The sequence below is a fragment of the Cibotium barometz genome, chromosome 38 (genome assembly GCF_041138505.1).
Source record: "Cibotium barometz isolate CiBa-2024 chromosome 38, ASM4113850v1, whole genome shotgun sequence".
In the NCBI taxonomy this organism is placed as follows: Eukaryota; Viridiplantae; Streptophyta; class Polypodiopsida; order Cyatheales; family Cibotiaceae; genus Cibotium; species Cibotium barometz.
The window spans coordinates 18,279,855-18,292,128 of NC_141083.1; the positions used below are offsets into that span (position 1 = coordinate 18,279,855).

The following is a 12,274-nucleotide window of genomic DNA, read 5'->3' on the forward strand; positions in this document are numbered from 1 at the left end:
GAGCACTGATGTAGCCGGAGAGTTGACTAATTGAAAAAACGCACATGCAAAACTGATAGTAACTTGGTGGCCTTTGAATAGCTCAGTCTGGACTCTGCGCACCATTCTGCATCTAGATAGAGTCATAACCGGGCCCACAGAGTCTTTAACTGGCACACTTAGAATCAATCGTCTCTATTGTCCGTCATCATCTTGAATAAATTTTCGAAAATGCTTCATATAACTGTGGTTTTTTCCCTACCGTAACAGGAGAGACAAAAAAAAAATCATAATTTTCTTTCAGGGTTGGGTAGATTCAGAAGTAAAATGCGAAACATTAAAACGAGGAGTTTTGAAGCTGAGAATTATTCTTTTCTCATTGAGTTTTTGGTAGGATACACTCAGACGGTTCCACCCTTGCACAGAGCTGAAGGTGAGAAAGAACACACAGCATAGATGAATCTCGAATGGCTACTATAAACTGGTATTTTACTTGTACAACAGTGCCGATACGCAAAGCCGCCTCGCTTAAACCTGTTGGAGCGCTTCAATTGAAATCGAATGCATCAATTTAAGCCCTCTGGCTGCATAAAGATAAACCACGACAAGGTGAATAGCTCTCCGTCTCTGCCATGCAAAATAGAGCTCGCATTTGTATGTGAGGTAGGGCGACTGTCCAGTCGATACGTTTGAAGTAACATAAGACGCTACAAAATTGCAATTGACAATCAACAACGCAGTCGTGGTGAGTTGAAGAATTTGCTAATATCCACGGCTATCCTCTGAGCATCCATGGACACGCCCAGCAGCCCTTTCCTTGCAAACCCAGCTGAATACAGCCCATTTTTCCCCTTCCAGTTGCTTGGTGAACTTGGATTTGGAAAACCTTCGGCCGAGAAGAGCTCGTTATCCTGAAAGTCAACCAGAAAACATGTTAATTCTTCCATCTATGCAAAGATTCAAACTCTATTGTGGCCACCTTGGTCGGCACATGGCACGAGCGGCGGTTGTTGGGCTCTGTGGAGGGGCATACATAGCCTTGGGGCTGTTGCCACCCCTGGCCAGGGCAAGGGTGGTGGCCTAGTGTCAAAATAAAGGGCCACCGTTCCTTTGGCAGCGTGCCCTAACTCTCGTGCGGTACCGAGCTCTCTCTCTCTTTGCCGATCCTTCGCTAGAGGGTCTTTGTCGATCCTGACCCTAGAGGATGCTATTGGCGTGAAGTACTTCATCCACGTGCCCCTTTCTTTCGCCGTTAGAAAAGCCCTTTGTTGAGCGGTTAGCGGGGGTGACTGCTATGTTTGATCTTTCTGGATACAGTAATAGTGCACCAGCGCATGGCGGTTCATAGTTCGCAATCCATAAGTCTTCACAGTTCACAACCTCATGTGGACTGATGGCCCATCATTGACACAATCCCATGTAAACTCCTTGCCCATAACACACCTTATTTCTATTTCAAAGATCACCATCCCAATGTAGAAATATCTCCAAAAACACATATGACTTGTGGCTTTATAATTCACAATCTCATGTGGACTGATGGCCCATGACACAATCCCATGTGTAGTTCACAATCCCGTATTAACTCATTGTCCATAACACACCTAATTACTTCAAAATCCCATGTGTAGTAATTAGGTGTAGTTTACAATCTCATGTGGACTGATGGCACATGAAACACAATTCCATGTGCAGTTCACAATCCCATGTAAACTGATTGTCCATAGCACTAACTACACAATCCCATGTGTAGTACTTAGGTGTACCATGTGTAGTTCACAATCCCATGTAAACTCACTGCCCATAACACACCTAATTACTGCACAGTAAACTCATTGCCCAGTTCACACCTAATAACTACAAAGATCACCATTCCAATGTAGATATCTCTCCAAAAACACATGGCTTGTGGCTTCATAGTTCACAATCTCGTGTAAACTCACTGCCCATAACACACCTAATTACTACACAGTAAACTCATTGCCCAGTTCACACCTAATTACTACATCAAAGATCACCATCCCAATGTAGAAATCTCTCCAAAGACACATGGCTTGTGGCTTTGTAGTTCACAATCTCATGTGGACTGATGGCCCATGAAACACAATCCCATGTAAACTCATTACCCAAAACACACCTAATTACTACACAATCCCATGTGTAGTAATTAGGTGTACCATGTGTAGTTCACAAGCCCATGTAAACTCATTGCCACACAGTGAACCCATTGCCTAGTTCAAGCCTAATTACTACTTCGAAGATCACCATCCCAATGTAGAAATCTCTAAATTGGGGCAAAAACACGACTCGTGTGAGCTTGGGACCGCATGCTAATGACCTACCTAGCTATCCCTCGAAAGGCCTCCATACATATTTGATTAAAGGTAACCGTTCTTAGCTTTATGGCACTTCTCATCCAAGCTCATGTGGGATAAAGCCAAGCATCCCTTGCGTGGCCTCGCGCACATCCACACATGGGCTTCATCCTTTCGCAGGATCCGTGCAGAGTGCCCGGCTCGTATGCCCAGTAGAAATCTCTACAAATGCACAGAACTTGTGTGAGCGTGGGACCGCACGCTAACCAATAAATTGACGCTTTCAGGAAAGTTATTTTGCGGTGTATGGCAAAACACATCCACGCCATATCCAAATGGACTTGATGACTTAGAACAACCAAATTAGACATTCGAAGAAGTAAAACACTACATTTCCCTCGGTCTAGGACATTCCCAACGAGCATTTACAAACATCATGATCCTACAAAGAGAAGTCGAGAGTTCTAGGGTAGTATATACCTTGAGCCAAGAGGGCACGTTACTGTTGAACCCAGTAGCCAGGATAACTGCATCGAGATCTAGATAGGTAAGGTCTGTAAATGTGCATCCGTTTGCGTTGAACTCTTGCACTCCTGAGAGAACCTGTAGGCTCAGAAAAGGTAGGCTAAAATAAGGTGCAACACGCCATAATTTCCCATAAAACATTGACGCATCAAATAGCAAAACAGTGCATAGTCCGACCTTAAATCGACTTCAAACACATAGAAAAGATTCTAATACAAACATTTAGAATTTCCTCTCATTACTGCATGTAGACTAACCTCAATGCGGCCTTCCCGAATTTTGGATACGGTGCCAGCATCTAAGGATGGGGTCTTCCCGGTCATACTTTTCATCTCCATGGGTCCAACGTGAGGCCTTTGAAAACCAAGCTGGCTAGTCTCGCCCAAGATTAACCGAGACATCAACAAAAGCAGACGATCTGTCCAACGCAAGGAGAAGATTTTCATAAGAGCCATTGCCACGGAAAAAGTGGAAAACCCAAGCATTTCTCTTGGAAGAACGTGCACCTGCAAAAGTAGAATCGATGGCATCGATTCAATCTCCTCTGTATGAGTATCAAACCCTAAGCTAAGTGTCATGCATGCGGAGCAATTACATACCCTGAACTTCGGTTTAATCTGCTCTGTATTGTATTTAATACACTAAACTAAGGCCATGCATGCAGGGGCAATTACTACCCAAAGTATGAATCTACAGTTGAACTAAGGCCCAAATCATAGAATATTGATTGAATGAGCAGGGTACCTGGCTCCTCACAGACAAGTAAGCTTCAGCTTGATGATCCGCTAAATCGAGAGCAACTTCCAGGCCAGAGTTGCCACCTCCAACCACCAGCACTTTCTTGCCACTGAACTGTTCGCCGCTTTTGTAATCGCTAGTGTGGCACACTTTTCCCCTAAATGTGTCCAAGCCAGGCACATTAGGCCATACTGGCTGTGAATTCTCACCAGTAGCTGCAATAAGCCACCTTCCAACGAAGGTTCTGAGGCCTTTAGGGCCCCTGCTTTCAACTAGCCACAGCCCAGTACCAGCACAGTAGGTTGCCTCTACAACAGATTCATTAAACTGAGGCTTGATTTGGAAGGTCCTAGCATACTCATCAAGATAGTCTAGGAACTGGGCTCTTGTAGGAAAAGTAGGAAATGAAGAAGGAAAAGGAATATAAGGTAGCTCGCAGAACTGCTTGGCAATGTGTAGCCTCAACCTATTGTATGTCCTATACCTCCACAGAGATGCAATACAATCTTCTCGTTCCAAAACGAGGCTCGGGACACCTCTTCTTTGCAGGCAAGCTGCTGTTGCAAGCCCTGCTGGCCCAGCTCCCACAATGATTGCTCCTTCAACCCAGTTGATAGGAGGGGTCGAGAACTGGCAGCAATGGTCACTGGAAGCTTTGCCGAACAGTCCAAAAAAGTGAGAAGGTACTGCCCTATCGTCTCCCTCCAATGTCCTTGCACGAACATGAGGTGCGAGGGGTTCACTCATCTTACACATTGTGCTGCTAGTATAGAGCTTTGTAAGAAAGCTTCAATACACAACGTCACTCTCTGTTCTTAAGGTACATAGGTAGGAGTTCTCTTTCACAGCGCAGCTTTCTTAGAAAAGCGGAAAGGAAGCAAGGGGCGGAAGAAAGTCTGTGCTATGATCGCTATAAGAGTAGAAGGAGACTATCTTAAAGCCTAGAGACAAAGGTAGCCATGAAGTGAGCGACGATGACAAGGCCCAGTGTGCTCAAAGCAAGACAAAAGTAGAGAAGATAGATTATAGTACAGCGAAGCCAAATGAATGGACGGGAGGTTACTGTTAAGCTCTGAGAGAGAGAGAGAGAGAGAGAGAGAGAGAGAGACTAGAAAAGAAGAGGGAGATAAGGCTGGTTTTTGTGAAGGCGGCTCCTGGGTAGGGTTAAAAGTTTGAGGAGAGACGTAATGCTGCTAATCACTACTCGTCGTTAAAGACAAATTGGCGTGAGCGGAAACGGAATGCTGCAGGAAAAAGGTTGTGGTTCGAGTGGCGGCCCGAATGATTGAGCATTTAATGGACTCGACTGGTACTGCAGTTACCACATAGAAGAGGGCCGCCTGCGTCCTCCTAAGTCCTGATGATTGGAAACTCGCAACTCGCGCGTGACGACAGGCTAGCGCAAAAAGGATAGCTACTACTAGCCCAATCGCCATTGGCTCTTTTCCTTGGCATTGGGCAACAACTGGCTACATCCCATTCTATTCTGAACTTTCACATTGTGAAGTTGTGAACCAAGCTTGTGAGCTCAAAATGGCTTAGGACTTCAGGTGAAAGGTAGAGAAATCCCACCTTTTGGGAGAGATTTCTATTACCAGCTCCTAGCCTATTCATGAGGTAGTTGGAGGCAGTGAATCTGCATTAAATGCAAGGCTTCTCTACATTTACAAGGTGCAGTTTCTTTTAAAAAAAATAAAAAAAAAGTGTTTTGAGCCTTATTAGTATCATTAAAAAAAAAAACTAACTTATAGACTATGATCACTTGTAGTCCTATTCTCACTCCTTACAAGTTGCAAGCATGACTTGGATAACCTGATTTCAGGTGGTCCAAATGGTGATCCCTTGGTTGTTGACCCTATAAAATCGATAAAACATGCCCTTAAAGGATTCACTCGCAACTATCAACACATGTGAGTCTACTCCTAAAAATCCAAAGCAATATGAAAATTTCTCTCTCCTATAAGACTTGAAACGGTATTAGTCTCTACACTTAGTGAACTCTCCACCTAGTGGCCCAAGTTTGATTAGGACAATTTCAAAAAAATGGAAGATTCTATAGTGCATTTGACCTTCTTAAGGCTAGAAGGATTTTGTAGTGCATCCGACCTCCTTAGACCAGAAGCCTCTTCACCTTTGTTCGAGCCAACAAAATCCAAAAATGTTGTTCGAGAAACATTCCTTCATACAAAATTTTGTTCGAGAAACATTCCTTCATTCAAAATCCAACAATTTTTTGTTTTGTTTTTCGAGCCAGGGTCAGAAGCGAGCAAGCTCGTTCTAAAAATCGAACAATATGTGAGTTAGATAGGCCATGAACTCATGGTTTGCAAGCACCCATATGGGCATATTATTATCACAAGTCTAAGTCTATACTTCATAAGTTTCCATCTTAATGATTAAGCCCTATTATTTAGAGTGAGTTGAGGGTTTTATAAGCAACAATGGGAAACATTAGACATATTCTATGAGTTTTCTCTTGTGTTGTAACGAATTTGTAAACACCATATAAAGCAATTCAAGACTCCAATAATATGCAGAAATCAGTTTATTGTAAAGATTTATATGCAAATTGCTGAAAACAGTTGTAAGCATCTAATCCCTACTCTCTGCTATTAATCTTCTTGATTTTCGTACAAAGTTTAAAGATCTTTATCAAGATTAAGAGATAGAGAAGATAGAACATGAAAGTGTTGCAAGATTTGTGATTCTTGCTAGAATTCAAGTAAAAAGGGACATTTACATGTAACCTTGGTGCATGCAAAGCAAATCTTGATGCCTAGAAGCTGCAAGATTGTTAATTTTGTAAGGTTTATGTAAAATCCATAAAAGGTTGATGCTTAAGAGCAACTTGAACAGTTTCTTGGCCAAGCATTGAGCAAATAGTTTTAGATTGGTACTTATCTTATGATAAGTGGTTAATCTACAAGATTGTTAATTTTGTAAGGTTTATGTAAAATCCATAAAAGTTTGATGCTTAAGAGCAACTTGAACAGTTTCTTAGCCAAGCATTGAGCAAATAGTGCAAGATTGGTACTTATCTTATGATAAGTGGTTAATCTTGGTGAATTTGGCAAATTTTTGTGTCAAATGCAAGACAGTTTCCATGTATGTATACAAAGATTGGTGAAATATATGTCAGTTTTAGAAGTTCAAGGCATTCAAGGCTTGAGGCAAGCAAGAAGATCTGAACATTCACAAACACATGGTGTAAAGTCCATACATACATGGTATTCAAGACTCTTTCACAAGCATCATTGCCCTTGGTTACAAGCTCAGAGCAAGAACATTGCTCTGGTATTTGTGGACATAGCTATTCTTGCTTTTTACTACTATCACCGAGAGGGCATCAAAGGGTCTTATCAACAACAAAGCCTAACATCATCATAAACAACCAAGTAGCTGAGGACCAAGTCACTTGAACAAAGGTTCAAAAGGTACCAAAGTCCTAGAGCACATGCCTTTTATAGTCCCCAAGGCCCATGTGCCCTAATCCCACATGTAAATGACCCTATGCCCATGTGCCTAGCCCCATCCTATGTGCATGTGCATCCTAAGAACACTTTGTTAAGCAACATCTAGGTTAGCCTAATTAGCATGGATTAGGGAAAGCTTGAGAGATTAATACTAAGAAATGGATGAAAAGGTATATATCCAAAGGTCAAAGGTTCAAAAGGTACAATAGTCCTAGAGCACATGCCTTTTATAGTCTCAACGCCCATGTGCCCTAAACCCACATATAAATGATCCTTAGTCCATGTGCCTAGGCCCATGCCATGTGCATGTGCAACCTAAACACTTTGTTACACTATGAGGGATATTGCTAACCAAATTGTAAACACCCTATAAGGCAATTCAAGACTCCAAGCATCCAATTTTCATTACGACACGCTTTATGCTCATTGTTGAATAGAAGAGATTTCCCCTTTTACTTACAAAATGTTACCATGTCATTCCTAGGAAAAAGTCACACATTATTGGGGCTAGGCACGTGGGCCTTGCCCCATCCCATGTGCATGTGCATCCTAAGAACACTTTGTTAAGCAACATCTAGGTTAGCCTAATTAGCATGGATTAGGGAACGCTTGAGAGATTAATACTAAGGAATGGATGAAAAGGTATATATCCAAAGGTAAAAGGTTCAAAAGGTATCAAAAGGTACAATAGTCCTAGAGTACATGCCTTTTATAGTCCCAAGGCCCATGTGCCCTAATCCCACATGTAAATGATCCTAAGTCCATGTGCCTAGGCCCATCCCATGTGCATGTGCAACCTAAACACTTTGTTAGACTATGAGGGATATTGCTAACCAATTTGTAAACACCCTATAAGGCAATTCAAGACACAAAGCATCTAATTTCAATTACGACACACTTTATGCTCATTGTTGGATAGAAGAGATGTCCCCTTTTACTTACAAAATGTTACCATGTCATTCCTAGGAAAAAGTCACACATTATTGGGTTGGGGTTTGATTAATGCACTTGAATCACTGATATCACACATATTCAAATGTTGTGTCGTGGTCTCATAAAGATGTACTCATGTAAGGTACCTTTTTTCTAATGGTAAAAACTCATCTTTGTCTCTCTCCTTTTAAAAAAACTCAACTTTAAAACAGGTCTCTCTCCTTCGTGTTGAGAAGCACTCATTCCATCACTTACAATGATGGCAACATTTTTAGGAAAACATGTTTGTGCATGATATAGTTTTAAAAAGGACAGGTTATGACTGGTGAGAAGCGATAGGGTAGAATGAATTTCAAGGTCTCTATATCTTGTACATGTAAGGGTTCATAAAAATCCTCATGAAAAATGTGTGTACAATAAAAATGTCTCTATAGCTTGTACATGTAAGCAAGGATTCATAAAAATCCTCATGAAAGATGTATGTAATTATCTTATTAAAAATATGTGAAATTTGATATTAGCTTATTAAAAATTCTCATGAAAAATGTGTAATTATTTTAGCTTATTAAAAATTACAAAATTTATGTAGCCAGAAAACATGATGTGAGGAGTTCATTTGATGACTATCCTTTTAGCATATAAAGCATGAATTTAACTAGTGAAGCTAATAACTTTAAGATCCCCATACCATGCCTATTTCATGAATTGGTCACCTTGCAAAGTAAGTTTGAGTTGCTAGTTATTGATTTGTGCAACTTGTTGATTCTTCTACATGTTCTGGTGCTTTAGTTAGAATCTACTCCAACACTTTAGCTGGCATATACTCTTCCACATCACTCAAATTATGTCTTCTTATTGATTAATATTCAATTTTATCTAAATTTAAAAATTTATGTATCATGTTCACATGCCAACATAGGTCTGGGTTGTTGACTTGTGCCACATGAATTTTCCTTCATGCAAATGTTCTTTTGTAGCCATTAAGGATATTTGAGCCATAATGAATTGTTGAAGCTTTTCTTTATGCAAGTATCATTTCTATACATCACAAGTCTCCATATAAAAATTTTCAAATAGCTAATATATGGGTAGTGACTAAAGTTTTAGATCTCAAAAATCCATAGTTATAGGGCTTGAAATATTCTACACACATATCATACTCCTATCCTGCCCCTCAAAGTCAAGGACATTGCAATCCACTTCTTGCAAAAAAATTATAAACTATTGAGACATGAAGTTTCCTTTTTCACAAAGGAGAACTTGTATTAAGACCATAGGTGTATGCTCTATACAAGGCCCTTAGAGTTCAGTTTTGATTTATTATAATAGACTCAATAACATGAAAATTTTACATATGTGATCATAATATCATATACATGCATGCATGCATGCACACACACAGGTGTATGCATGCATGCATAGCCATGCAAGGCCCTTAGAGTTTAGTTATGATATATTATAATAAACTAAACAACATGACAATTTTCACAAATGCAAATTTGTACACACATGCATGCACACGTGAAGGTGTTGCATGCACGTAAGCATAGTTATGCATGCACACAGACACACACATGCACCCGTGCATATACACGCATGCAAGCACACACACATTTCTTAAAAGTAACTCCTTATTAATAAACAATGTGCTTTATAAATTACACTAACCAACATCGCTTGGAAGATGGTTCCATTACATAGGGCAAGCATTGTTCATTAAGAGAGTTGGTTTTTTATGGTTAAAAACTTAAGCATTTATTGGTCTTAATGGTCTTGTCAATTATTACATTTTTAATAAGCATGTAAATTTTGTTTTGAAATATACTTAGCAATTTCACAAGACCTACATCTCTCTCTCTCTCTCTCTCTCTCTCTCTCTCTCTCTCTCTCTCTCTCTCTCTCTCTCTCACACACACACACACACACACACACACACACCCACACACCCACGCACACACACCCACGCACAAGTGGACAGAGATGTATATAGAAAAGATTTATTGTTTCCTTTTAACTTATAATTATCAATATGATGTGCACATTGTATAATTAGACTTCGTTTACATGACACCATTTGTTGAAGATATATTTAAAAATTACAACATAATATAGTCTTTTTTTGACAGTACATATAGAGCTAGAAATTTCCTTGGCAATGGAATATAACTTTTTTCGACAATACATACATAAACATGTTGCACCTACCCCTAGAAAATTTCCTTTGCCATATTACAAGGTCCTTCGATTGTTTTGAATTTCTTTTTATTATCGAATGTTTTACATTGATAAATATAAAATCATGACATAATAATACGAAAATGTATGTGATGCTAAAATGCATATGTTCACTTCCCCTAATTCCTTATGGATTTGGAAGGGATTTGGCTATCCCATCGACTTGAACCACAATTACATACTTGCCACACATTTATTGTCTTTCCATACTTTTTAGAATGACCAAATAAAAAAGAGCAATGATAGCTCATTCTTGAAAAAAAGTAGTGCAGGGGAGCTATTTTGCTCCTAATTTCTTACACTAAGTGGGCCTAGATGGGACTATGTCTATATCTTAGAAAAGGAGGCTGCATAAGAATTTCAATGTTTTAACCTTTTGTAAAAGAAGATGGGCCTAGATGGACTATGTATATATCTTGCAAAGGAAATTAAACATGTTTGTGACCAATGGAAAGGTTCATCTCATTGCTCTTATGCTCATGAGTAGTATGCAACATCTTGCACACTTCATAGTACTTTATAAGGTAGTTGGCTAAAGGTTTGACCTTTAATTGTGGGTGATCGTAAGCCATGGAAAGAGGATTTTCTTCATGATGTATTCCTCTTGTGTTATGTGTGTTCTCTAGATCAACTGTGTGCCTTTTACACCCCCAGTTGGAGATATATGACTAGGGAAAAGTTGTTGAGTGGTTATTTGAGAAATCACATGAACCTATGGAAAGTCTCATATTGAACTCTTGAAGATTAAAAAAAGGGTTAGGTGGGTCTAATGAGTGAGCCAACTTGTTGATATAGCATAAGAGAAAAACTCCCTTAGGAGACCACTTCAAAGGGAAGGGTAGAAAATGAGACTTGCACCCCTTCACATGTAAAATCCGTGACATTGACATTCCATTTAATGCATAAACATTGGGATGATTGGACCTCAACTTTCATATGCCTTCAGGAAGGCATGTCAAGGTGGTATACAATGGAAATGCATATATGGAATATGATATGGGTTTTTTACAGTAGCCTTCTTTATCATTTATAACTATCTAATGATATATGCTAGCTCACTCCATGGTGTATCATTGAGGAACTTTGATTGAACTCTTGGAAGAGGTCCCACACCAAACACATCATTTGTTGAACTTGTGTCATTTATTGATCTCAAAATCATCAAAGAAACATGACATAAAGGACCTTGTTTGATGGCTCATCACAACCCACATGCATTAGCTAAGTTTTAAATGATATATTCAACATTTAAAATATTAAATGATAAGGTCCTATATATTTTAGGGGATTCTTTATATTCTATAAACATGAACTTATTTTTTTTGGGGGGATCAATAGTAAATATATATATGAATTGAAAAAGAGCACATACACCTTATGACAAAAAGGGTCCGAGTTTTCCCAACAATTCACTACAACTTACACTTGACTTCATTTAAGAGTTTACAAAGCAAAGACCATCGCTCCTCCTCCAACAGAAAGCTAGAGTGCTCCCAAGAAATCTGATATCCAAGCATGATACAAGCTTCCATCATTGCTTTAGTAGTGTAGCTTGGGGATTGTTTTTCCAACCTACCACCTTTCTTTGACCATATTTTCACTGTGGGTCTAGTTCCCACCGGGTTCTCTATAAAAGCAACAAATGTATGATGAGTCTTCCTTGAGGTACCACCTTTTAGTTCTAGGTCCAAATTTGGGTAATGTGCATTTCCATCCTTCACAAGATCTCACCAGCAGAAATTAGCCAAAGGGTTAGGAGCCCCTTCCCAGTATGTTTGAAGCCTCATCCTATATAAATAGTCCCCAAGACGCTGCACTACTTATATTTTTACTTCTATAAACATGAACTTATAGTTTTACTTCTATGAGAAAAGTACAAAGACAAGATTATACACTTTTTTTTTCCTAATATTGTTTTAAAAGATGTTCTTTAAGCAGATATCACATATGGCTTCATCTTACATTTTCTAAAAACATGTACTTGGAGGAAAACTATGAGTTACAAAAATATATGTATTTTGTTTGTTATATTTTTTTGTCGCATAATTGACAAACACCAATGTGCCATATGGGCAT

At 39.4% G+C, this 12,274-nt stretch overlaps 1 protein-coding gene across 1 annotated transcript; it reads right to left on the reverse strand.

The window, feature by feature from the left end:
* Nucleotides 1–418: 418 nt before the first annotated feature.
* Nucleotides 419–4,420, reverse strand: LOC147616410 (putative indole-3-pyruvate monooxygenase YUCCA9). Its single transcript, XM_086777078.1, has 4 exons — nt 3,564–4,420; nt 3,077–3,325; nt 2,775–2,897; nt 419–890 (listed from the first exon to the last, which is right to left on the reverse strand). The coding sequence occupies exons 1-4, from the start codon at nt 4,311–4,313 to the stop codon at nt 708–710; spliced, it is 1,305 nt and encodes a 434-aa protein (XP_086633204.1). The 5' UTR covers nt 4,314–4,420; the 3' UTR covers nt 419–707.
* Between the last annotated feature and the right edge of the window lie 7,854 nt (nt 4,421–12,274).

Bases quoted from the DNA above. Each gene is read 5' to 3' on its own strand.
- LOC147616410 (XM_086777078.1), bottom strand. From the start codon at position 4,313: ATGTGTAAGATGAGTGAACCCCTCGCACCTCATGTTCGTGCAAGGACA. The intron at 3,326-3,563 runs GTACCCTGCTCA...CTACTTTTGCAG, and splicing joins ACTTGTCTGTGAGGAGCCAG to GTGCACGTTCTTCCAAGAGA. The intron at 891-2,774 runs GTATATACTACC...GTTGACTTTCAG, and splicing joins ACGTGCCCTCTTGGCTCAAG to GATAACGAGCTCTTCTCGGC.